The sequence below is a fragment of the Ambystoma mexicanum genome, chromosome 11 (genome assembly GCF_040938575.1).
Source record: "Ambystoma mexicanum isolate Mex_15411 chromosome 11, UKY_AmexF1_1, whole genome shotgun sequence".
Lineage (NCBI taxonomy): Eukaryota > Metazoa > Chordata > Amphibia > Caudata > Ambystomatidae > Ambystoma > Ambystoma mexicanum.
Genome location: NC_090934.1, coordinates 1,405,199,662 through 1,405,225,224, shown reverse-complemented (window position 1 = coordinate 1,405,225,224; position 25,563 = coordinate 1,405,199,662). Strand labels below are relative to the sequence as shown.

At 49.9% G+C, this 25,563-nt stretch overlaps 1 protein-coding gene across 3 annotated transcripts in view; it reads right to left on the bottom strand.

Annotated features, from left to right (window-relative positions):
* Positions 1-25,563, bottom strand: part of ADAMTS17 (ADAM metallopeptidase with thrombospondin type 1 motif 17) — a 1,111,828-nt gene that overhangs the window by 414,337 nt on the left and 671,928 nt on the right. For all 3 annotated transcript variants that reach the window (XM_069625034.1, XM_069625036.1, XM_069625035.1), the window contains exon 12: positions 21,528-21,673. In XM_069625034.1, the coding sequence (XP_069481135.1) occupies positions 21,528-21,673 (146 nt within the window). The remainder of the gene's footprint in view (positions 1-21,527; positions 21,674-25,563) is intronic.

Genomic DNA, 25,563 nt, shown 5'->3' with positions numbered 1-25,563 from the left:
TGCTCATGCCCCGTGTCTCTCTCGTGTACCCTCCAACCCCCGCTCATGCCCTGTGTCTCCCTCGTGTTCTCCCCACTCCCCTCTCATGCCCCGTGTCTTCCTCGTGTTCTCTCTCCCCACCCCCCGCTCATGCCTTGTGTCTTCCTCGTGTACCCCCCACCCCCCGCTCATGCCCCGTGTCTCCCTCATGTTCCCCACACCCCCCACTCATGCACCGTGTCTCCCTCATGTTCCCCCCACCCCCGCTCATGCCCCGTGTCTCCCTCGTGTTGCCCCCACCCCCCGCTCATGCCCCGTGTCTCCCTTGTGTTGCCCCCCACCGCCCGCTCATGCCCCGTGTCTACCTCGTGTTGCCCCCCCACCCCCCCGCTCATGCCCCGTGTCTGCCCTGTTCCCCCCACCCCCGGTCATGCCCCGTGTCTCCCCTGTTCCCCCCACCCCTCGCTCATGCCCCGTGTCTCCCTCCTGTACCCCCCACCCCCTGCTCATGCCCCGTGTCTCCCTCCTGTACCTCCCACCCCCCCGCTCATGCCCTGTGTCTGCCCTGTTCCCCCCACCCCCGCTCATGCCCCGTGTCTCCCCTGTTCCCCCCACCCCCCGCTCATGCCCCGTGTCTCCCTCCTGTACCTCCCACCCCCCGCTCATGCCCTGTGTCTGCCCTGTTCCCCCCACCCCCGCTCATGCCCCGTGTCTCCCCTGTTCCCCCCACCCCCCGCTCATGCCCCGTGTCTCCCCTGTTCCCCCCACCCCCCGCTCATGCCCCGTGTCTCCCCTGTTCCCCCCCACCCCCTGCTTATGCCCTGTGTGTGCCCTGTTCCCCCCAACCCCCCGCTCATGCCCCGTGTCTCCCTCGTGTTACCCCCCACCCCCCACTCATGCCCCGTGTCTCCCTCCTGTTCCCCCACCCCCGCTCATGCCCTGTGTTTCTCTCGTGTTTCCCCCACCCCCCGCTCATGACCCGTGTCTCCATTGTTCCCCCCCACCCCCGCTCATGCCCCGTGACTCCCTCCTGTCCCCCCACCTCCGCTCATGCCCTGTGTCTCCCCTGTTGCTCCCCACCCCCCGCTCATGACCCGTGTCTCCCTCGTGTTGCCCCCCACCCCCCGCTCATGACCCGTGTCTCCCTCGTGTTGTCCTCCACCCCCCGCTCATGCCCTGTGTCTCCCTCGTGTTAACCCCCCACCCCCACGCTCATGCCTCGTGTTCCCCCCCACCCCCTCGCTCATGTCTCGTGTTCCCCCACCCCTGCTCATGCCCCGTGTCTCCCTCGTGTTCTCACCACCCCCCGCTCATGCCCCGTTTCTTCCTCGTGTACCCTCATGCCCTGTGTCTCTCTCCTTTCCCCCTCACCCCCCGCTCATGCTCCGTGTCTCCCCTGTTTCCCCCACCCCCGCTCATGCCCCGTGTCTCCCCTGTTCCACCCCACCCCCTGCTCATGCCCCATCTCTCCCTTCTTTCCCCCCACCCCCGCTCATGCCCTGTGTCTCCCCTGTTCCACCCCACCCCCCACTCATGCCCCGTGTCTCCCTCCTTTTCCCCCCACCCCCCGCCCTCCCGCTCATGCCCCGTGTCTCCCTCCCGTTTCCCCCCACCCCCCGCTCATGCCCCGTGTCTCTTCCCTGTTCCCCCCACCCCCCGCTCATGCCCCGTGTCTCCCCTGTTCCACCCCACCCCCTGCTCATGCCCCATCTCTCCCTTCTTTCCCCCCACCCCTGCTCATGCCCTGTGTCTCCCCTGTTGCCCCCACTCCCCCGCTCAGGCTTCGTGTCTCCCTTGTGTTACCCCCCACCCCCGCTCATGCCCCGTGTCTCTCTCGTGTACCCCCCAACCCCCGCTCATGCCCTGTGTCTCCCTCGTGTTCTCCCCACTCCCCGCTCATGCCCCGTGTCTTCCTCGTGTTCTCCCCACCCCCCGCTCATGACTTGTGTCTTCCTCGTGTACCCCCCACCCCCCAGCCATGCCCCGTGTCTCCCTCATGTTCCCCCCACCCCCCACTCATGCACCGTGTCTCCCTCATGTTCCCCCCACCCCCGCTCATGCCCTGTGTCTCCCCTGTTCCACCCCACCCCCCACTCATGCCCCGTGTCTCCCTCCTTTTCCCCCCACCCCCCGCCCCCTCGCTCATGCCCCGTGTCTCCCTCCCGTTTCCCCCCACCCCCCGCTCATGCCCCGTGTCTCTTCCCTGTTCCCCCCACCCCCCGCTCATGCCCCGTGTCTCCCCTGTTCCACCCCAGCCCCCGCTCATGCCCCGTGTCCCCCCTGTTCCACCCCACACCCCGCTCATGCCCCATGTCTCCCTCCTTTCCCCCCCGCTCATGCCCCGTGTCTCCCTCCCGTTTCCCCCACCCCCCTCTCATGCCCTGTGTTTTCCCTGTTCCCCCCACCCCCGCTCATGCCCCGTGTCTCGTTCCCCCCACACTCCACCCCCCGTTCATGCCCTATTGTGTTCTCTTTATACACCCCGCCGTCCCTTTCCATGGTGGCCATCTTGGTAAAAGATTTTTCTTCCTACACCGGGACGCCTGTGGCGTCCCGGTTTGGGAAGAAAAATCTTTTTTTTACCACCCGGGGTTCCCACTTTGAGGATGTAAGATGCTAGTGGTCTTCATCTATTGAAAAGGATGTTATGGTGATGTTGCACTAATAAAAACCTATGAAATTCAATGAAAAAACTTTGTTAAAGGGACGTTAAGGTTAAGTGCACCAATAAAAACCTATGAAATTCAATGAAAAAACTTTGTTAAAGGGACGTTATGGTTTAAAGGGACATTATGGTTAAGTTGCGCTACTAAAAACCTATGAAATTCAGCAAAAAAAAAATGTGTTACAGGGATGTTATGGTTAAGTTGCACTAATAAAACCTATGAAATTCAATGAAAAAACTTTGTTAAAGGGACGTTAAGGTTAAGTGCACTAATAAAAACCTATGAAATTCAATGAAAAAACTTTGTTAAAGGGACGTTATGGTTTAAAGGGACATTATGGTTAAGTTGTGCTACTAAAAACCTATGAAATTCAGTGAAAAAACTTTGTTAAAGGGACGTTATGGTTCCAAGTAAAACTGAAAAACCCTTGAAATTCGCCAGTTATGGTAAGCTAAGCAACCATAACTCGCGCCACCACCGTGCACTGCTAAGAATAACACCCACGACATCAAAGATGACATCACAAATGTCCTTGATGACATTACTGATGACATCAAATGTCTGGCTCACTCTTTTTCTTTTGCTGACATATCTAGGCCACATGGTTTTCTTCAGTAACAGTCAGAAACTAAAAATGTTATTTTATTTGTAGACGTATCCTTCAAGTAGGTTGTTACAGTAATTCCCTTAGAGTCCAGTCACATCATATGAAACATGTACATACGGGAAGACAAGCTTGAAAGACAGCGATCCTTTTTGTGCATAAAGATAATCAATAGAGTTATCAGCACTTTTTCTATTAGTTCTGTTGTTTTTTTATGGCTGTACTTTCCCTGTATATGGTCATATTGGTATACATTGTACTCACACTACTTTCCTTAGGGTCCAATCACATCAAGTGATACATATACATAGGGTAAATAGCAGCTTTGAAACAGAGCAATCATTTATTTGCATGAAAATAATCAGTTAAGCTATGAATTGTTTCTGTTACTACTTGTGCTTTTTTGCTAACTTCACTTTCCCTGTATATACCCATATTGGTATGTGTTCTTGCCCCTTTGTGTTTTGTCTATGGTAATGCAATTATGTAATACATGGGCTTTATTAGCTACTTATAAGATATTTCACAGTACACAAAAATCTATTAAGAAAACAATTATCATTTCATTATTCAACATATTAACATTACGAATATTATACCTTCATTTTGCACGCTGCACACAATGCTATGTTTCTGCATGAGTAGCTTAGTATACTAGATAGAACCCCGTAATAGAATGCTATTTATATCAATGCATCGTTCAATGCAATAATTAGGGTATGATATTTATTGCAATGATCCTTGACACTTTTTTTCCGCAACATTATAATAAGAATCCCTTGTACACACATTTCATGAAAAGTAAATACACATGTGATGTCATCAGTGATGTCATCAATGACATTTGTGATATCATCTTTGATGTCGTGGGTGTTAGTCTTAGCAGTGCACGGTGGTGGCGCGAGTTATGGTTGCTTAGCTTACCACAACTGGCGAATTTCAAGGGTTTTTCGGTTTTACTTGGAACCATAACGTCCCTTTAACAACGTTTTTTCACTGAATTTCATAGGTTTTTAGTAGCGCAACTTAACCATAACGTCCCTTTAACAAAGTTTTTCCACTGAAAAAAAAAAAATATATATATATATATTTCTCTCAGAGCTTTATGCAAGAAGCTTCGTATATTAAATCCACGGAGCACTTTAGAAGATGGCATGGGTAAGGTGGGCACAGCACCTGGTGCATTTGCTTTCCTTCATAACAGTCTGAAGGTGTTCAACCCCTCTGCTTTCAGGGATGTGCACGTGCATTGGCCACGTCTAGAAAAACCATACCCTCTTTAGTCAATTTCTGATACACGCACATCTGCCCCACTGACAGCCCAGCCCCACGGGCGGCTTCAACACTTCAGTTAACTGGGTCTCTTTCTTGTGTGGTTGATCTCCAGGTCCCAGCATCCCACAGTTCTTGAATGATGTCCCTTAGTGCACCCTTAGCAGCTTTGGAGCCCGAACTGTGCAGCTCCAGTTTTCTTGGGCAGATGAGTTCACCAGTACGTTGGCCGGTCACAAACCTGTGCCGTTGTGGCCAGGAGGTACTGATCCCGCAGTTTCTACCTACCACAGACGGAGCCGCTTACACACAAATTGGGAGAATTCTCAACAGGACAGATCTTCTCAAAAGGATGGGAGGGCTGTGGAAGAGTCAAACCCTTTATCTGGGGATTGATTCTGGTTTGGCTTCTACGGCTTTCAGAGGCCTTGGCCTATAGGCTCCGCCTTCTATTCTTACCATGATCACGGCAGGGAACTGCATTTTAGTGAAGATCTACCTACCAATCACCTCCAGAGCCCAGCTGAAGAAAAGCAGAATATTAAGGCAACTAGCGGGTACGGGTGATAATGGGAAAAGCAGTGGGCGCTACTGCTGAGGAGTGGTAGACCTGAGTTGCTTGGAACTAGCAACCGCTGGGGTGTGGGGAGCAAAACATACGACTCCGCCTTCGAAAACAATTACTCAACACCCATGTGGATTTTTTCAACCGCGTCGGGGGATCTCTGTTCTCAACTGTAACACAGGCAGAACACAGAACTGTTGTACAACAGGGGCTAGTGCCATGCTTGAACATGAACATGCTACAGGCATGCAGATACCCAATGAAAGGGCACACCACTGGACATCATATCCCAACTCACTGTGCAGATCACCATGTACTGCGCCATTGCCCACTTCAACCTTCTACGCCTATTTATAACACGGAGGCAGAGTAGCGGGGAGGCGGAACAAGGGAATGCCAGAAACCCCAGCCCACCACAGAGGCGAGTCCTCCATGCTGTGTGGATGTGACAGCAGCATCTCCTTGACATGACCAAAAACATTGGTACTCCATTATAAAGTCCTCTCCAGTCCATAGGACAGTGAGGAGGCTCCTGTGACAGAGCTGGAGTGGGGCACGACCCTTAGATCATTCCCTGTAAGCAGGGGCATAGGAGACCCATAAAATCTGGGGGGGACAGGGGACACCTTGGTACTTTGCTTTATTTATTTATTTATTTGTTTATTTATTTATTGTATTTTAGTGAAAGAACTCGACTTTTCACAAAATTAAAATAGCAGTAGGTATTAAATCACATATATCATCACTGTATAAAACAAGAGAAAAGAAGAAAGAAAACAGAAGAAAATTAAGAAAAAGAAAAGCAGTTCATAGTACAAAATCCTTCAATTTTGTCGTCCCTCTTAACACTACGTTTACTTTTTTCAATGTTATAGTCGTATTCACCATTTTTTAGCAACACAAACACAATAGTTTCAGGGAGTTTAAACAGCATGGGTTATTATAACATAACACAATGGCATTTATTTCGGCAACCTCGGGAATAAAGCACCAATTCTATCCCACTTGCAATCAAACCTGTGGACCACATGATCGATAGATCTTTTATGTCTGCCCCAAAAACACCTGCTCTCAGGCTCCCTTCACTGGGGCGCAAGCTAGAGGGAAACCAGCCAATTTTGCGCCATGAGGGGGGCAGCCACAGGACTGGAGTGACTGTGTGAGCTACCACATCTGCCACGGCGGGAGTAGCCACCCAGCCAAATGTGACTTGCATGGATCCCCTTACGTTACCAAGAAAGTAAGTTACTTACATCTGGTGACAACAGTAAAACTACTTGAATTCGTGTATGGAATTTAAAAAGTGCGGGCGAACATTGCACAAAAAAACTGTAGGTGACGTTTGAAAAGGACAGGTTGCTTTCAACATGTATTAGTGGTCGCGGGAACAAATCTGCCTCCAATGGGCCTAAAGTGATTTACAACTAAAGGTAATGCACACAGCTCCCCTTAGCCACAGCCACTGTCTTTTCCTGTTATCATGATTCATGAAATGAAACGAGGGTACGCCCCTCAGGTTTCTCAATTCATGAAACAGATTAAGAGGCCAGGATTCCTCCCTGAATTGCCCATCTTCCTGTAAATACCTGAACAAGCAACTTGTTTATTGGTCTCAGTCGCATCTCACAATAACTCTGCACTCACCTACTACTCCATGCTCACACACTAGGGTGGCGACCTCTCTACAAGCTCCACTGGAGGCACCAATGTTAAAGCTTTAAAATACATATTTAAGGTCTCCAAATCCTTACTGGAATCACCAACTATGGGAGTGAAGCAAACAAAGTCTCCTGTTGATACTTAAAAAGCTGCACTCGCGCAGCAGCATTCTTAATGACTGTTCACCTGACATTGCTGTAATTAGATAAAAGAACCAGAACCTGTGTACATTCTGGTTGGAATGTAGACTCTGTGTGCTCTTGGCTTCTGTTGAGTTGAGATGGGCCGGATGTGCAAAGGACTGGGAGTATCTAAGACTTCATAATGGTAGGTGATCCCCAATCAGGAAACACTCCTGGTTTCGATACATACAAAGTTTTGAAAGCTTCAAAGCAGTATCTAAGAGATGCATTTTACTATTTAACATATTGCACAATAAGAGGCAACCACTTCTGGCAAGGATACCATACACAAACTCCTTACTCTGAGGCATGACTCAGCATTTCCAATTATGGCCATTAACTGAGCTGAACTATTAACAAACTTTAGAAACATGATAGACCAATGGAATGACAGAGCACGATGTTAGGCCTTCTCCTAGTGTCATAGATTTTCCTGCACGTGCAGGCAAATAAATAGCCAGTGGAAACAGTAAACAGCAAAATCGAGTGGAGATTGCTTAATGTAAAACTCTGGCTGATGCTGGTCGTTCATTGTGGTGTGCGCTGCTCCATCTAGTCCTAAACCTGTCAGGAGAATTGCCCCTTTTAGCAGAGTTACATCTTGAAAAGATTTGAAAACACACAGCATTGTGTTGATGTTTGTTGTGGTAGCCCAGGTTTGTTGGTGCGCAACGTCTGCTTAATGGGTTTGAACTGTGCAACTTGAACAGAAAGCTTTTTGATGAAAGTTCACAATGTATTTCACGATTACGCAGATTTGAGTATATATAGTGCACTAGACGCTGTAGTGAGTGGACACACGGGGTGCAATGCAGTGGGCCTGCAGTGCACACACACTCAATGAATTTCCTTCAACTTAGTTGCCATCGACTCATCAGCGCACAATTCATCTCCAGAACTTGTGCAAATCTTGTAAAAAAAAGTTTGATCACATCTTTGGATGTGACAGCCAGGTGAGGCGGCCTCTGCCAGGTTGGGGGGGGCACTGCCGATGAGGGGCCTCTGCCAGGTTGGAACATCTCTGTGTATTCAGTCCAATAGACATATGGCTTGCACGAGTTCAGTGTCCTGAATTAAGAGGAGGGGTCACAATGGGACACCCCTTTTGTAGTCAGCTATCACCCTACTTCCTCTTCCTCCCCATAAGGTGTGTGCTGCAAAACACACATGCGCAAGGGAGCACACGAATGTGACTGCAGTCAGAGCAGTAGGAAGGCATCTACCGCAGCATGCAAGGCCCCTGTGCACTGCAAGGTCTGGGGCAATTTGCCGTCTGGCACCCACCTCATGATGGCCCTGTACATGATCAGTCATGCCATGACGTTTGCATGTGTCAGCATGTAAGCAATCACATTGAGTTTCGTCGCTAGCCAGTAGCAGATTGAAAAACCATGACTACACTGTGCACAGTGCCCCAAGTAAAGTGGGGTGGGGGGACTTTCGAGTATGTAGAACAGAACATCAGGACTCATGCAATGGGACATTGTTTTGCCAAGGGTTGCTCCTAAGCAGAGGACATTGCATTGTGGGTGGGTGAAGGTCTTCCTCCCATAAAATCTCCTCTCCCAGCCCAAGTACGAGGCCTGACAGTGGCTCACAGCCAAGCTTGGGTGACAGTCCAGCCAGCCTTCAACATTCAGTGTTCTGGGGGTCCCAAGGCCTTGTCCTGCGGGGGGGGGACAGGCAAGCACAGGCGGGACAGGGTTCATCCAAACCCTGGCCCCGGGCAGAACCCACCGGGTCATGGGCCTGTTTCAATGCCCAGTTTGGAGCTCCAGACTCATCCCGTCCACAGCAGTGCCAGAGAAGATATTCAGGGTTCTACTTGCCAACCACTGCCATTTTCTCTAAAGGAGGGGAGGCCTGAGGACACCTCAATGAGGGGCATCAGGGCACCCAAAGACTACGAGGAGAGCGGGGAAAAATGAAAGGGATGTTGGTCATCGCCTTTCTGGCGCTGTCGAGTTTCTCTTTGGGTAAGAACGATGCAAATACCACTCTCATCGCCATCATTAGCAGCCGATAGGGGTTTGGGGATTTTTTGGCATGGTGAACGAAAAGAAGTACCAATGGCTGTTTAAAGTGTGGCTTATTTTTTTTAATGTGCATCTGACATGATGAATGAAGGAAGGAAAAGGAACGAATGAAGGAAGGAAAAGGAAGGAAGGAAAAGGAAGTGAAGGGAAGGGAATGAAGGAAGGAAGAAAAGGGAAGGAAAGGAAGAAAACGGAACGAAGGAAGAAAGAAAAAGGGAAGGAAAAGGCATGAAGAAAAAGGGAAGAAAAGGGCATGAAGGAAAAGGAGGGAAGAAAAAGGGAAGGAAAAGGCAGGAAGGAAAAGGAAGGAAGAAAAAGGGAAGGCAAAAGAAGGAAGGAAAAGGAAGGAAGAAAAGGGGAAGGAAAAGGAAGGAAGGAAAAGGAAGGAAGGAAAAGGGAAGAAAAAGGGAAGGAAGGAAGGAAGGAAGGAAGGAAGGAAGGAAGGAAGGAAGGAAGGAAGGAAGGAAGGAAGGAAGGAAGGAAGGAAGGAAGGAAGGAAGGAAGGAAGGAAGGAAAAGGAAGGAAAAGGAATGATTGAAGGAAGGAAAAGGAAAGGGAAGGAAAAGGACGGAATGAATGAAGTGAAAGGAAGGAAGGAAAAGGAAGGAAGAAAAAAGGAAGGAAAAGGAAAGAAGGAAAGGGAAGGAAGGAAGGAAGGAAGGAAGGAAGGAAGGAAGGAAGGAAGGAAGGAAGGAAGGAAGGAAGGAAGGAAGGAAGGAAGGGAAAAAAGGAAGGAAAGGGAAGGAAAAGGAAGGAAGGAAAAGGGAAGAAAAAGGGAAGGATGGAAGGAAGGAAGGAAGGAAGGAAGGAAGGAAGGAAGGAAGGAAGGAAGGAAGGAAGGAAGGAAGGAAGGAAGGAAGGAAGGAAGGAAGGAAGAGGAATGATTGAAGGAAGGAAAAGGAAAGGGAAGGAAAAGGACGGAATGAATGAAGTGAAAGGAAGGAAGGAAAAGGAAGGAAGAAAAAAGGAAGGAAAAGGAAAGAAGGAAGGAAGGAAAAAGAAAGGGAAGGAAGGAAAGGAAGGAAGGAAGGAAGGAAGGAAGGAAGGAAGGAAGGAAGGAAGGAAGGAAGGAAGGAAGGAAGGAAGGAAGGAAGGAAGAAGGCAGGAAGGAAAAGGAAAGAAGGAAGGAAGGAAAAGGAAAGGGAAGGAATGAAGGAACAAAAAGGAAAGGGAAGCAATGAAGGAAAAGGAAGGAATGAAGGAAGGAAGGAAAAGGAAGGAAGGAAAAGGAAGGAAAAGCAAGGAAGTAAGGAAGGAAGGAAGGAAGGGAGAAAGGGAGGGGGTGGAGGGAGGAAGGAAGGAAGAAACTTCTTCACCCGTTGCAGCTGTCTGAAGTTTGTTGCACGCATCACTGCACAGGCTGCAGAGAGACACAAACTGGGGGATACTGGGGGGACAAATGCCATTGTCCCCCCTGTCCCCTCCATGTCCTACGCCCATGCCTGTAAGGGCCTTTGTATAACACAGCATCGTTCATGCGTGGACAAACTAAGCCTGCCACACTCTTACTCTTACATGGCATCTACTTGGGGCTCCAGTTAACAACCAAATATCCACTGTCTCTTTTCTCTCCAGGCATCTTCTCTGGGGCTTCGCCTGCATCCTGGCTGTCACTTGGCCTCCGCTCATGTCTCCTCCCAGCTGGCTCCTGATCATGGGGCACCGGCTGGGGCCTGCTCAAGCCCCCGCCCAACCCCTTTTTCTATTTCAATTGTTGGAGAGCCGTCATGCTACTGAACCACCGAATGTTACTTGGCTCCTTCTCCATGAGGGGAGAAGGTTCAGCGGGCACCTTGCCACCTCACACTGCAGTTTCTCTGTATGCAAGCACCAGTACAGCGAGGACCCCGTCACTGCGTCCTGTACCCCCATACTCAGCATGGGACGCGAATGAGCCTCCAGGGAGGACGTCCTATGCTGCCCATGGGGCATTGATGGACCTCCTGGCGTGCCATGCTTAGGCGCAGCAGCTTGGAACTCCTGGGCTGAGGAGGTCCAAATCTTCTCTCACTTGCGGTGGCTGCCCTTACTCCTCAGGGCACCCCACCCCCCCGCCCATTTTAACAGCATCCTCTCATGATCAGCTATCTGTGGGAGGGCAGTCTCCACCGAGACTGTGGCCACCACTATATGACCGCTCCCAGGTGCACTCAGCTAATGCGCCCTGGGTGCAATGAGCCTGGACCCCATCCCTCATTGATGGAGAATGCCTCAGGCTGCCCTCCTCCCACCCTGACAGGAACACACCTATGTCAGGTATGCTGTGCTGCGCGGTGGGTGCGTACACGTAGTCTTCTCCATTTACGGGAGCACAAGTTTATCCCTAGGCCTTAGGGCAAGCATCCCACCCTCAGCATTGGATGGGATTCATCTAACATTCCTTGAGCTGTCACACACCCATGCTCTGAGTAGTCCATGAACAATAGGAATGGCCAGCAGGAGATCTGCCACAAAGACAGGACACAACACCAGGCCGGCGGGGCCCCTGAGGGGTGGCCTCCCCTTCTTCTTGCTCACCAGTCCTAACTGTCCCTAAGTAACGGTCTCCAAGGCAGGCCCATCCTTGCTGACCACCGCGGGTTGGCCAGCATGCTGTTCCAAGGATGGAGTCTACCACATGCAGCACTCGTTGCAATAGAGGTGAAAAAGGAACAGCTCACAGTACACATATAAACATAACAAAACTATGTGTAATCTTAGTATATGTTTAAAACAGAGGTGCTGCTATATTCAAATAATAGAATACGTTGTGTGAGTGCATTTCTTTCAAAGTACTATTACTTGGCAACCTCTAAACTATTAATCTCAGCTCAGCCACGGCTTACACTGCAGTGCACACTCGAGTTACGGATATCGTCCTAGGATCCTAGGCTCACATATTGTGGCCGGAGTGTATCCCCAGACTCCACGGGTAGGTGCACAGAGCTGCAGATAGCGGGAGGTGCACACCTGGCCAGTAGAGGTGGTGTCTTCAACATTCAGCCACAGCTAGTGTATGACCACGTGTACGCTCATATTCTCGCAGATCAGTGTCCGGTTTGAAGGGTGTTTACCAAGGAACAGCAAATAGAGACAGTCCCAAATGCGGCTGGGAGGATAGCTCAGGGGCAAGCGCTCGCCTTGGAAATATGACCGAAGCAACACAGGTTCGATCCACGCGTCCGCACTAAGAAACCTCTGGGTATTTCTCATGACAGACATGTGGGTAAAGTGACACACATCCGTATGTTGCAGTGTTTTTTTTAAGGTGTCCTTGTGTACCCGGACGTCTGCAGGTATCCTCATGACTGCCTCCCATGGTGCGGGTCTCCTCTAGTTTATGGAGGGCTTGTGGCTGGCGGAGGCAACAGATGGCTGAGCAACAGGTCGTCGTCGCCTGCAGGGCTGAGGGGTTTAGAAAAGTGCACCGCTCGTAGCGTCATTGTCCCACGCAGCCATGCTAAATAGGGGCACTGTGCACCGCGGAGGCCTGTTTGGCGATGGTGCGCGCCATTTATTTATTAATTATGTTTGATCATTTATATTGCACACCACTGACCCGGAGGCTTAAGGGTGCATTATATAGACAACACAGAGAGCAAACACATACCAGAGATCAAAGACAGAGGAGGGTCTCTGCAGGAGGATAATTGAAGGTATTTTCATTTCTTTCACCCCTGCAGGTGAGGAGCGATGCATGGAAGCGTATGGCCCAGCACGGATGCGAACACCCAGAGGGGAGTAGCGTATCGCAGGAAAAGAAGATGAACTGGGCCTGGCCCGCCAACGGGCTCACAGTAGGTGGTCTGCCCCACAGGCTGCCCTTTTCCTGGGGATTGTCATCAGTGCTCTGCGGGTGATTCGGTGCCGCAAGGGCCCTTTTATTGGTATTATATATGCACAGACTACTGGAAACCCCACTAGGCCTGCAGGGTCCAGGGGGCATAACTACCCCACCTCCTGGGGAATAATTGTACTGTTGTTCGCTTCTCTGGTGCTGTTTCTCTTGGCAGCTAACGTCCTTCAGGCAGGGAGCTCGGGGATTCCGCGATCTGGTCTCAGCATCAGTTGCTGGGCCCCAGGCCCACCACGGCTTTCCTGTGATCGTGCCACCAGTGGAAATGCATGCTTCTTCATCTCCGCCTGTATCTCCAAACCTTGCTTCTAGGCCAGATGGGAAGACAGTTTTCCAGCCTTTGGCCTTTGGCTAACATTAGGCTCGCTTTCTACGCCATTGCTGGCTCTGCAGTCGAGCAGGGCTCCTCCTCTCCATGACATCTTCTCCACAGAGCTTCGCCTCTGCATACGATTCAGTCGCCGCCCTGCATAGGAGATTCCGCTCCATTCACAGTTCGTCTTGTGTAGAAGTACGCCATCATTATCAAAGAGGGTGTGTTCTTGTTCTTTGACTGTGGCGTTCAGATAAAACCCAGCATTAACTGAGGCCAAAGAGTTTGAGGAAACTTCACTATTCGTTGAATCCAAAGAAATACCACAAATAGTAGGGTTTTGTTGATGCTCTTTGACAGTGGCGCTCAGGTGAGCTCCAGCATGACCCGAAACCAAAAAAGGTGGCTTCAAAACAGAAGTAACAACAGTCTTTCCAATTCCCATGTAAGCAGAACATTTTCTCTGGACCAGGAGTTCTTATCGGAATGGGAGTACTTGTCCCCAAGAGGGGAGTCACTCCCAATGAGGTCCCACTTGCCCAGACCCCTAGGCAGGGTCTTGATTAGCGGGTTTAACTCCCTAGCCTGAAAGGGGTTGGCTCCCTTCTGGGGAGAAGGGACAAGTAGTTCAGATTCGTCACAACTGCCAAGCCATTACAGAAATGGAAAAGACCATTTGCAAATCAGGCTTGGTCCCACCACAAAAAGGGCCAGTCCAGCCCGAACTGCTTGGTCACACCTCAGTAATTCTGCCGATTTTTGGCCTTAAAGTGGAGGTTTTATCTCCAGAATGCTTCTGGTCAAACAGAAGTTGGCAGTCTGGTGAAAATCTGTTACCACCCAAAAATGTAGCAGAAACAGAATTACCGCCACTTTTTTACTGCAGCAGCGAACATATAAGGAGACCTATAGCCATAGCCAATGGTGAAATGACACCAAGCATCTTGAGGACTCCCTTTGGATAAACAGGCAAAGTTGGGACCAGGGCATTGTGTGTGTGTGTTTTTTTTTTTTATTGCGAAAGGTTAAGCATTGGGCAATTTAATTGCGGTATTGTTGAGGGAGAGTGGGGTACCACCAGATCAGGGTTTGGGACAGCGCTGGCATAGTCTAGGAGGAATCATCTTACATGTTGCAAGTGGCTGGTAAAGACTACCGTCATTGTCTTTCATTCAATAGTTGGGACAGGGTTTTTGGGGGAGGTGAAGGTGAGGTTGCAGACTCTGCTGACTGGGGTGGAGCCGGTGAGGGGGAGAGCTGCTGACCAGCAGGAATTTAATGTGGGCGGGGAGTTACAGGAGGAGTAGAGAAGGGTTCGGCCATGCCCAGAAAAGGCAAAAAGAAAGAGCAAAGGGCAGATAGGAAAAATGGAGGAGGCCCCGACACAATTGACAACAGTGAGCTGAGGTAAAGGTCGGAGCTGGCAGAGGCGAGGATGGCAAAGCTAGAACAGAGGGTGAATGAGTTGGCACGGCCGGGGCAGGAAAGCGAGGGGAGGAGCAGCAGATAGATAGGAGGATTGCGAGAGGGAGGAAGTGAACCATAATCAGAGGTTGTGAGTCAGTGCTGAAGAACTAGACGAGGGTTGTAAAACTCCAGGCCTCGAGTGCCTTAAAACGTTACGGGTTTTAAGGATATCCCTCATTAATATTCATGAGCAAAGGTGGGCATGAATTTAGAATAACTGTATGCAAATTTATCTCATCAATATTAATGAGGTGTATCCTGAAAATCCAACATGGATCTGGCCCTCGAGGCCTGGAGATAGACAACCCTGTAGACACAGCAAGAGGAGCAATGTGACCACAACAGAAAGGGGGGGGGCTGGGGCAGTGACAGGTGCTGGAGCAAGAAGGGGAACTGGGCAGGTACAAAGAGATGGAGAAGACATGGCAAGGGAGATGCAAGAGAGAGAGAGAGGGACATGGAGTGTCTGGAGACAGACAGGGAGAGAGAGTGGAAGGAGTGGTCAAGGAGGAGGGTGGAAGGAGAGCACAGTGAAGAGATGAGGAAGGATACAGTGAGGCTGAGGTTGGAGGAGGAGAGGGTGGGGCAGGCGAATGAGGAAAATGAGAACCCAGACAGAGGAAGGAATAGGAGGTGAGAAGGAGGGCTCAAAAAGAAAGGGGGGAATCCGAGAGCAGGACCAAGGAAAAAGGAGGGGAGAGAAAGCATCACAGAAGGCACTGAAGGAAAGGAGGATGGTTCATAAGGACGCGTTATAGAACTCACGTGTTGGGAGCTGTCACGCCTGCGTGTGTGATGCGTTTCAGAGCTCCCTTGTTGGGAGCTGTCACGTCTGCGTGTGCGACGCGTTTCAGAGCTCCCATGTTGGGAGCTGTCATGTCTGCATGTGCGATGCATTTTTCAGAGCTCCCATGTTGGGAGCTGTCACGCGTTTCAGAGCTCACGTGTTGGGAGCTGTCACGCCTGAGTGTGCAACGCGTTTCAGAGCTCCCACGTTGGGGGCTGTCATGTCTGCGTGTCCAATGCATTTTTCAGAGCTCCCATGTTGGGATCTGTCACGTTTGCGTGTGTGACGCATTTCAGAGCTCACATGTTGGGAGCTGTCACGCCTGCGTGTGCAAAGCATTTCAGAGCTCACATGTTGGGAGCTGTTACGTCTGTGTGTGTGAAGCTTTTCAGAGCTTCCATGTTGGGATCTGTCACGTATGCGTGTGCAATGCGTTTCAGAGCTGCCATGTTGGGAGCTTTCACCCCTGCGTGTGCAATGCATTTTTCAGAGCTGCCATGTTGGGAGCTTTCACGCCTACGCGTGAGACGCATTTTTCAGAGCTCCCATGTTGGGATCTGTCACGTCTGTGTGTGCGACGTGTTTCAGAGCTCCCACGTTGGGGGCTGTCATGTCTGCGTGTCCAATGCATTTTTCAGAGCTCTCGTGTTGGGAGCTGTCACGTCTGCGTGTGCGACGCGTTTCAGAGCTGCCATGTTGGGACTTGGGAGCTGTCACGTCTGCGTATGCGACGTGTTTCAGAGCTTCCACGTTGGGGGCTGTCATGTCTGCGTGTGCGATGCATTTTTCAGAGCTCCCATGTTGGGAGCTGTCACGCGTTTCAGAGCTCACGTGTTGGGAGCTGTCACGCCTGAGTGTGCAACGCGTTTCAGAGCTCCCACGTTGGGGGCTGTCATGTCTGCGTGTCCAATGCATTTTTCAGAGCTCCCATGTTGGGATCTGTCACGTTTGCGTGTGTGACGCATTTCAGAGCTCACATGTTGGGAGCTGTCACGCCTGCGTGTGCAAAGCATTTCAGAGCTCACATGTTGGGAGCTGTTACGTCTGTGTGTGTGAAGCTTTTCAGAGCTTCCATGTTGGGATCTGTCACGTATGCGTGTGCAATGCGTTTCAGAGCTGCCATGTTGGGAGCTTTCACCCCTGCGTGTGCAATGCATTTTTCAGAGCTGCCATGTTGGGAGCTTTCACGCCTACGTGTGAGACGCATTTTTCAGAGCTCCCATGTTGGGATCTGTCACGTCTGTGTGTGCGACGTGTTTCAGAGCTGCCATGTTGGGAGCTGTCACGCCTGCGTGTCCGACGCGTTTCAGAGCTCCAATGTTGGGACTTGGGAGCTGTCACGTCTGCGTGTGCGACGTGTTTCAGAGCTCCCACGTTGGGGGCTGTCATGTCTGCGTGCTGTCACGTCTGCGTGTGCGACGCGTTTCAGAGCTGCCATGTTGGGAGCTGTCACGCCTGCGTGTCCGACGCGTTTCAGAGCTCCAATGTTGGGACTTGGGAGCTGTCACGTCTGCGTGTGCGACGTGTTTCAGAGCTCCCACGTTGGGGGCTGTCATGTCTGCGTGCTGTCACGTCCGCGTGTGCAACGCGTTTCAGAGCTGCCATGTTGGGAGTTTTCACGCCTGCGTGTGCGACGCATTTTTCAGAGCTCCCATGTTGGGAGCTGTCACGTCTGCGTGTCCAATGCATTTTTCAGAGCTCTCATGTTGGGAGCTGTCACGTCTGCGTGTGCGACGTGTTTCAGAGCTCCCACGTTGGGGGCTGTCATGTCTGCGTGTCCAATGCATTTTTCAGAGCTCTCGTGTTGGGAGCTGTCACGTCTGCGTGTGCAACGCGTTTCAGAGCTCCCATGTTGGGAGCTGTCACGCCTGCTTGTTTCCTGCAGTGTAGCCGCAGGTTTTTCACCCACTGCGGAATGCCAGGACCCGAACACACAGAAGGGCCGCAGCCTCCAGGAACAAAGGCTGCCCCCATCTATGGTGATTCGACGAGACAGGCCCATCATTTCTCTTTACTGGACAAAAGCCAAAGCAAGCACGCTGAACAACTGCTTCAAAACTAGCAGGCCAGCTGGAAGCGAGGCGGGGCGGAAAAGAAACCCGGACAATAGTTTGGGCAATCTACACACCACGTGCAGAAGCCAGGGAGGTGGTTTGGAGAGGCCTGGACACCTCCACCGGCAGGAAGACAGACACCGTGGGATGCTGTGCACCGCATGCATGTGGCCTTTAGGAGGGAGGCTGCATCAGGCCAATGTCTTAGTGGTCCTCGGCAGTGTTTGCTCTGGGCTCATTACTTTCCATATGTCTCTAGAAAGCTTTTGCAGTCAGTTCGCCACTGCTGCATTACTTTGTGTGCATTTATATACTTAGGTGTGTGCAGTGGTCGAAGTGTACGAAAAGAAGCAGTGGAACTATGTTCCCTGCTGGTCTGCCCCGCTCCCCACAAACCCCATCCCTGTGCCCCCTCCCACACACAATCCAATCCCCCAAACAAACACACCTGCTATTTATGGGAATGTGCAGTGCACTGAAATGCAAGCTTTAACTTCTTCCTACACTTTTATTTTAAAACTGAACCATTCCAGAACGGTTTCTTTTTAAAATAAAAGTACAGGAACAGTGAAACTTAAAAATAAAAAAGTATGGGAACACCGCTCCTGACCGCTCCCGCTGACTTCGACCTCTGTGTGTGGGCATGGCATGCCTTGGACTATTTTTTTTTACAAGATTTCAATTTTAAGATGTCATTTGCACTTTGGTCCCCCCTGACATTGACTGTATGATATGATAGATTATTTATAACGAGCTTAATACCCAGAGATTTCTAAGCGCGGATATGGAGATCGAACCTGCGTTGCTCTGCCTAATCTTGCTTCCAATGATATGATATGGCATTTATAACACACCTATACACAAGTGTTTCAAGGTGCGCCACGACAAGGGAGGGGGACAGAGGGAAGACAGAGACAGCGATCCTACTATGCCGAGTATCTTTCAGATCGCGCAAGTGCAGGGGAAGGGGAAGAGGAAAAGTGCGGAGTTGGAGGTGGGAAGGGGACAGTGCAGTACATGAGGTAATAGAATAAATAACAATAAGAAGGAGGGCCAGCTGGTGGCAACTGCAGGGGTAAGTACAGACATCAGGAGGTGTCAAGTGCTGGTGGGGGACTGTAGGGATACAAAAACAGTCCCCAAGTGCAGGGGTTGCCAGGGAGGTAGTGCAGGTGTGTAACTAGCGGGGGAGGGGACCTGGGCCCAAGATCAGAGGGCGGCCAGGTAACCAGTACAGTTTAGCCAGAAATTCAGCACGGGAGAGAAGAAGAGAAAGCAGATGCAAAGAGGAGGGTTTTGAGGTGCTTCCGGAACCGGAGATGGTTCTCCTCAAGTTTCAGGGAGGCTGTTCCAGAGGGAGCCCCAGTTGAGGAAAGAGGTCTACCACGAACTCGTTGCTTGGAGAAGCGACTGACCCTGAGGGAGTTGGAGGCGGATGAGCGAAGAGCTCGAGAAGGAAGATATTTAGGAAGAGAGAGTTGAAGGTATTGAGGCCCCAGGCCCCATAAGGCATTGTGGACAATGCAGAGGGTTTTGAACTTAATCCTCACAGCCACTGGGAGTCAGTGCAGAGGTTTCAGGGCTGGAGAGATACGATCCCTGTTGCTTGAGGCCAAGGACAAGTATTGGGTAGGTTTGGTTTGCCCTCAGGGCGGGGGATAGAAAGTTCCAGAGCTGATGTATGTGGGTGTGCTGTGGGGAAACAGAAGAAGGGCTACATTACTTCGGAGTTAAGGATGTTTACTAAAATGAAAAGCAAAGAAAGTGCCTAAACTAGCCCTATCACCATGCTGAAATTCCATTCCGAGCAAAACTAAAACTAAGGGTGTACACCAAGTCCAAAGTAAAAGTCGTCTTTCCGAATCCTAACCAGGAACTGACACAACCACTTTAGAAAACACAGAGCTAAAGGAAAAGGGAGTGGCTCGTGCGATAGCCTTGGTGTGGGCTTCCACCTGGCCCAACTTGTTGTACTCTTGCTCTCAGTCTCAAGGTTCTTATTGAGTACACAATAGTTTTCACTATCTTCAGATAGAGTCTCCTGGTAGAAATGATAACTTTCTTCTGTATGGGTTTCACTCTCCCCTTGGTAAAGAAAACTGTTCCTTCTTGTTCTTTTCTCAGATTCTATTTCAAATGTCCAAATCCCCTAAAGATAAATTAACAAGACACTTCTATATCTCCAACCTTCTTGGTGCTTGGGCACCACAAAGACCTGTGGTTGTCTGGTAGGTGGTTTTGTTTCACAATTAAAATGTTTAATACCCTGGTTGGCTACTGCAGCCTTGAAATGCAATGTTCACGTCTCCTTCATTCTATTTTAGTGGGGCTGCATTCCCGTAAGTTTCTATTTCGTTCTCGTACTCATGGCAGCTATTGCAGCCGTGGTATACAAAGTTTGTATGTCTTTCACTCGGCTTTCGGGACCTGTGTCAGTTTCGGTCCTCTGTGCAACCAACTATTATGGGACTCACTGGCATCCACAAATCGATAGCGTCGGTGCTCCACTCGGTACTGCTTTTGGTGGTCCAGGCACTGGTTGGGAAGAACTTGGGGACCCGGTCTCCACTCCAGTCTCTGGTTTCGGTTTCTGGACTCCAGGCCCACCACCTACTTTCAGTGGTCGCACCACCAGAGAAGACGGTTCTCTTGCCATTGAATCTCGTTCCCTGACAGAAGCCTCTTGCTCAGTCAATTAACCTGCCATCCAGCCTACAGCTAGCATGTCTCTCCCTGCTCACGCCACCGATGGCTCCGCGGCTCGATGTGCTCTGCCCGTCCAGACAGTTGTTGCTACAGAGATAGCTGGCCTCTGCGTAGTAGTTGCTCGCCTCCCTTCACATTAGTCACATTCTTCCTTCCAGTCATAATCCGCTCTCTCTTTATACACATATTTGAGAAAACGGAATCATGTCTGTCTTCCTTGATCATGGCCTTCAGGCGACGTTCAGCATTATCTGAAGCCAATATAGTCAAAGAAGGATCATTGTCAATTATGGTTGAAGTCAAAGTATTTCCAACATCCATATATGTGGACACAGTGGTTTGGAGTGGGGGTTCCTTATGGGAATGGAGTCCTTGCCCCAAGAGGGGAGTCACACCGAGTGAGGTCCCACTTGCCCAGACCCCTAGGGAGGGTCTTGCATAGCTGACTCACCTCCCTAGCTTCAAAAGGGGTGGCTTCCCTCTGGGGAGAAGGGACTAATAGTCCATATTTGTCAAAATGTGTACATACATAAATGCATTATGAGGATACATAAATGAACACACAAAATGGCAGGGGAGTGGCAGCCTCCCAGCCAATCAGGAGGGTTGGAATGGGCTCCCAAAGCCTCTTCGGAAGTGGGAGGCCACCATCTTTCCTGCCAGGATTAAGATAAGTGCGTGCCCACGCTTCCCATCAACCCCTTCATCCCATCCTCCACCCCCCTATTTCCACATCCCTCACCCACTCCCACCCCACTTACCTGGCACTTCCACATCCCTGTTGCGGCTATGGCCACCATGAAAAGAGAGAAGGGACTGTTTGTAGTTCCCTTCTCCCTAGTTCATGGTGGCCATTTTGGTTTGTAGTTTTTTTCAAGTTGATAAATGGCAATCACAACGTTTCTCAACTTGAAAAAAAAAACGATTTGCTTCCCTGTATAACATGCAAGGATGCTAATAGCAATAAACCCGTCTTGGCATGGTGGACTTTACTGGGACAGGTAATGCCCGGTCTCATGTTAAAGCCCTTGCTTTGCTTATGCTTCTAAATGTCCTGGGTATTAAGTGGCCCGGAAAAGCATCCGCCTATCAGGGTTTATTGCGTAAATATGTGGTGAGCAATGGTTGTGCCATTTAAGAGCTAAGTATTAGGAGCATTGTAACTTTCAAGCAGGATGAATGGTTTAGTGAATGTAAAGGAAATCTTAGCATATGTATGTTAAGGGACAGATTAGTGATTTCTCAATTGGATAATACATTTATAAAACTGGTAGGGCAGGGATAGTGTAAGTCAAGTCATATCACTTACCAGCTTTGCCCCAGACCTAAAAATGATTATCCTTTTCAGAAAAACCACGGTGGATCTGGAAATACCCGGACAAACCCAATGTAAAGTACTTACGGTGGATGGTCACACTTCCTCTGCCGGAATCGCACGCCTGTGCCACAGGTCCGGCTGCACATACTCCAGGGGCTCCAGGCGCTCCAGTCCCCATCAACGTGTTCCGGGATCGGGGTCTTGCTGACACATTCACCGGCTCGGCACCACTGCAACACAATAGTGTTTGGTTTGACCAAGCAAAATTCTGGTCCAGGAGCAGACACACATATGTAATTTTCCAGGAGAACCTATCCTGGATGTGACAAAAAAAGACTACACAGCCAAATGGTTTAAGGAACCACGCGAATGAGGATACTACGCCGAAGGTATGGCTTTTCCAGTGAACCTACACAGTGTGCTGTAAATCTGGCGACCTGCACTTCCTCTCTTCTTTAACACTAGGTTTATGAGGTGGGCAAAGGAACCGTGTCTTTGTTGTCCACAAGAAGAATGACACAAACATTTTCTTTATGCCTTTTCTGACTCCTACCTCTGGGAGATATGTTTTAGTTGCTATGGTTGCTGAGTCTCTAACTACAGATCGTCAGATCTTTCCTTAATATATTTTATATTTTTATTAGAATTGGCAAAAATAATGAATTGGCTTAACAGAGGTGCCTCATGTGCGATGCCTACAGTTTTATCAACATATTTTATTTGTTTCATCCAGCACCTTTGCAGGGGTTGAATCAGCTCTCGCATAACACTTGACACAGTTATAGAGTTTTTGTGCTAGATTTTGATTCAGCAGGGTCAAAAATACAGCCACATTTCTACAGTTCACTGTTGTGGTGGGCAGAGACACAATAATCTATAGACATTGCGGTTGAGCCAACCGAGGTCTTGAATCCAATTGGCCTTGCCCTGATTCCGTGTCCTTGTAGTTCATTTCAAGAGGAGGCCTTTTCTATCAAGGAGCTTCTCAATATTTATAAGCATAGTTTTGCCTTTTGCCCCTCTTCCCACTTAAGAAGAAATAATCTTATCAGTGACCAATGAAGTCATTCTCCCGTTATCTTGATGAGAATTACAATTATAACAGACCAGGATCTTTGTGTCCTAGGTCTTTTCTGTATCATGTGGGTACTCATGCGCTCTGGACCATTACACTTAGGGCACTTGACAGATGTGTCCCAGTAGACTCTATGTGCCTCATTACGAGTCCGGCGGTAGTCGTGCTGGAAAAACCGGCAGGCTACCGCCAGACCTGAAATACCGTTCCGCCTCCGTGATTGCCGGAATCACGGGTGCATTACAACCCCGGTGACCCGGTAATTCCGGAGGCGGAATTCCATAAATCCCCATACCCATGGAGTCCTCTGGGACTCCATGGGGATGGGGACAATGGAAACACTGTTTCCTTCTATGACGGAGCCAGTGTTTCCATTTCCGCCTGCAGGCGGGTGGCGTTACTCCCACCAGGTCAGACCTGGCGGCAGTGACACCTCCCACCTGCAGAACTCGGAATCAGCCGGTCTGGAAACAATGGTGGCGTTGTTTCCGGACCGGCTGACTCAAATGTAATTTGGCTACTATGGGATATTCTACAGAGGAACTAAAAAACGATCAGTTATGGTGTTTGTGCCTCCTTCCTAATTATGGGAACAGCACCACCTCTATTGGTTACCAGCGACAGTCTTAGTTTATATATGACTGCCATCACGCTTCTCTGAATTTTAGCTCAGCAAGGGCTGTGCCACCCTACACCAATGGGTACACCATGGAGATTAGCTTCCTGCAGCCACTAAGAAGATGCTCTATAGAATTTGGTAAATTGTGAGATCAAATGTAAATAAGAACCACTCCTTCTTAAGCACCAGTTTCACCCAGAGGTATTGAAACCTTTTAACAAGGTTGCAAACTACATTCTCGATAAGTGTAACCCCAGTGTCAGGTTCCACCCCAAACAGGGCTCAACGCAATGTCAGTGGACACATTTCCACCTTAACCTGAAGTAAAGAGCATGTCAGCATAAACCAAGCATAGCATGTGTTATACACCACCAGGATGTATAGTTCTGGATCTGGCCTGGTCAAGCGCCCGTAGTCTGTGGGCCCTGACACGGGTTCCCACGTGACTCTGGCCTCACCACCTCCCCAGATCTTTGCAACACCTCCTTGATGAGGAGTTTCCTCTAATAATGAAATTGAGGGAGGATTATCACTATAAAAACATTGGCGCATAAGGATATCAACTAAAAGTATGCCCTCCCTAGACCTTGTTTTAGAAGTATGACCTTCTGTCGGCTGAGGTGCACCACTGTGGTCATACCTTTTTTCTTATTCTGACAAACAGGATTTGGACCAGAGGTTGAATAGTGAGTGGAAAATGGCTGCCATAGAGTTCTGTTCACTGCCGGAACCTGTAGGGAGGTGACGGTTTGATGGGGTTGAATAGATCGAAGCAAGGATGTGTTCATGAAACCAGGCGTGTGTGCATGGCAGATACACATTTTATTTATTGTTTTTTTATAATGCGCCTATATGCAAGTGTTTCAAGGCGCAACAAGACAGGGGGGAACAGGGTGGAGAAAACATTAATGATCCTACTAGGTCTTGTAACATTGAGATTGTGCAAGTGCAATAACGAGAAGTGCAGGGGAGAGGGACGGAGGGTAGTGCAAGTGAGGGCAGAAGGGCCCGATAGAAGGCTCCCCCTTTAGGGTGAGCCTGGTGGAAGAGCCAGGGAAGTGCAGGGAAACGAAGGACCAAAAGTGTAGGGCAAGGGGCTGGCGGGCTAGACGAGTGCAGGCTCAGCCGGAAAGTGCACAGGGAGGGGCCTGGAGGGCAAGTGCAGGGCAGGGGCACAAGTGCAAGAGTAGACTGTACTTAGGAGGGCCTGGTGCCCTATAAGACTCAGTAGAAATCAGGCAGTCAGTCAGGGCGGGGAGGGGAAGTTAGAAGGGGAGGGAAAGATAAAATGAAGGTCTTGAGAAGTTTCCAGAACTTAAGGAGATCTGGCTAAAGTCTGAGAGGGGCAGGGAGGCCATTCCAGAGGGAGGCCCCTGCAGAGGAAAGAGCTCGACCCCCACTTGCTGCTTGGAAAAACGTCTCAGGGATTTAGGACTAGATGACCGAAGGGCTCTAGCAGGGAGGTATTTATGGAGAAAGAGTTGGATGTACCATGGTTCCAGGCCCCGGAAAGCCTTGTGGATGATGCAAAGGGCCTTGAACCTGATCCTCTCAGCAACCGGGAGCCAGTGGAGAGATTTTAGGGCTGGAGAGTGCGGTACCCGGGCTTGAGGTAAGAATAAGTCTTGCAATCCTGTTTTGGATTAGTTGAAGGGGGCAATGGGAGGAGTGTGGCAGATTGAGGAAGAGGCTGTTGCAGTAGTCCAGCATAGAGAGAACCAGAGCTCTGGAGACATTGAGTTTCTGGGGGAAGGTGAGGAAAGGGAGAATGCCTTTGAGGAGGTAGAGCTGAAAGTGGGCCTGAAGTCATGTCACACCTGGTCTAGAGGCTGTGCAGTGAAGATGAAGACAAAGACCTTACAGAGCGGAGCTGCATAAGATAGATGCTTTTTGTTACTGAGTCTATGGCAGAGCGCAGGTGATATCGCAAATGCAAGTCCAGGTGACAGAGAGCACTGGGCCCACACTCAATGTGCAGATGTTCTTCCCTAGAGCAACCTCTGTTTTGCCCCTAAATAAAGGGGGAAGCCCATGTAGGACTTATCTATGCCATGAGGAATTACCCGGTCTCATGAGCTGGTAATGCTTGTTGTACTGCTGCAGCCCTACTGGATTCTGCCCTGCTACTGGGCCCCGAAGTTCACCATAACATATGCAGCCTCATTGAATCTGAGGACACAACTTCCGAGACATAAGAAGAGGGGATTTATGGGGTGCAGTACACATTAATAATAAGAAACGCTCCAGACGCGGTGACAGTATCACAGAAAAATGGTTAAGGAAAAGGGAATTCGTCCTCTACTTGGAATAATGTACAGGAGCTACTTTCTCATGTAGCCCTTGCAGTTTTGAAGGAACTTTTGGTTAATGAAAATGTGAACATCCATATGGTGTCAACTGTTAATCTATTGATACTCAGAAGCTAC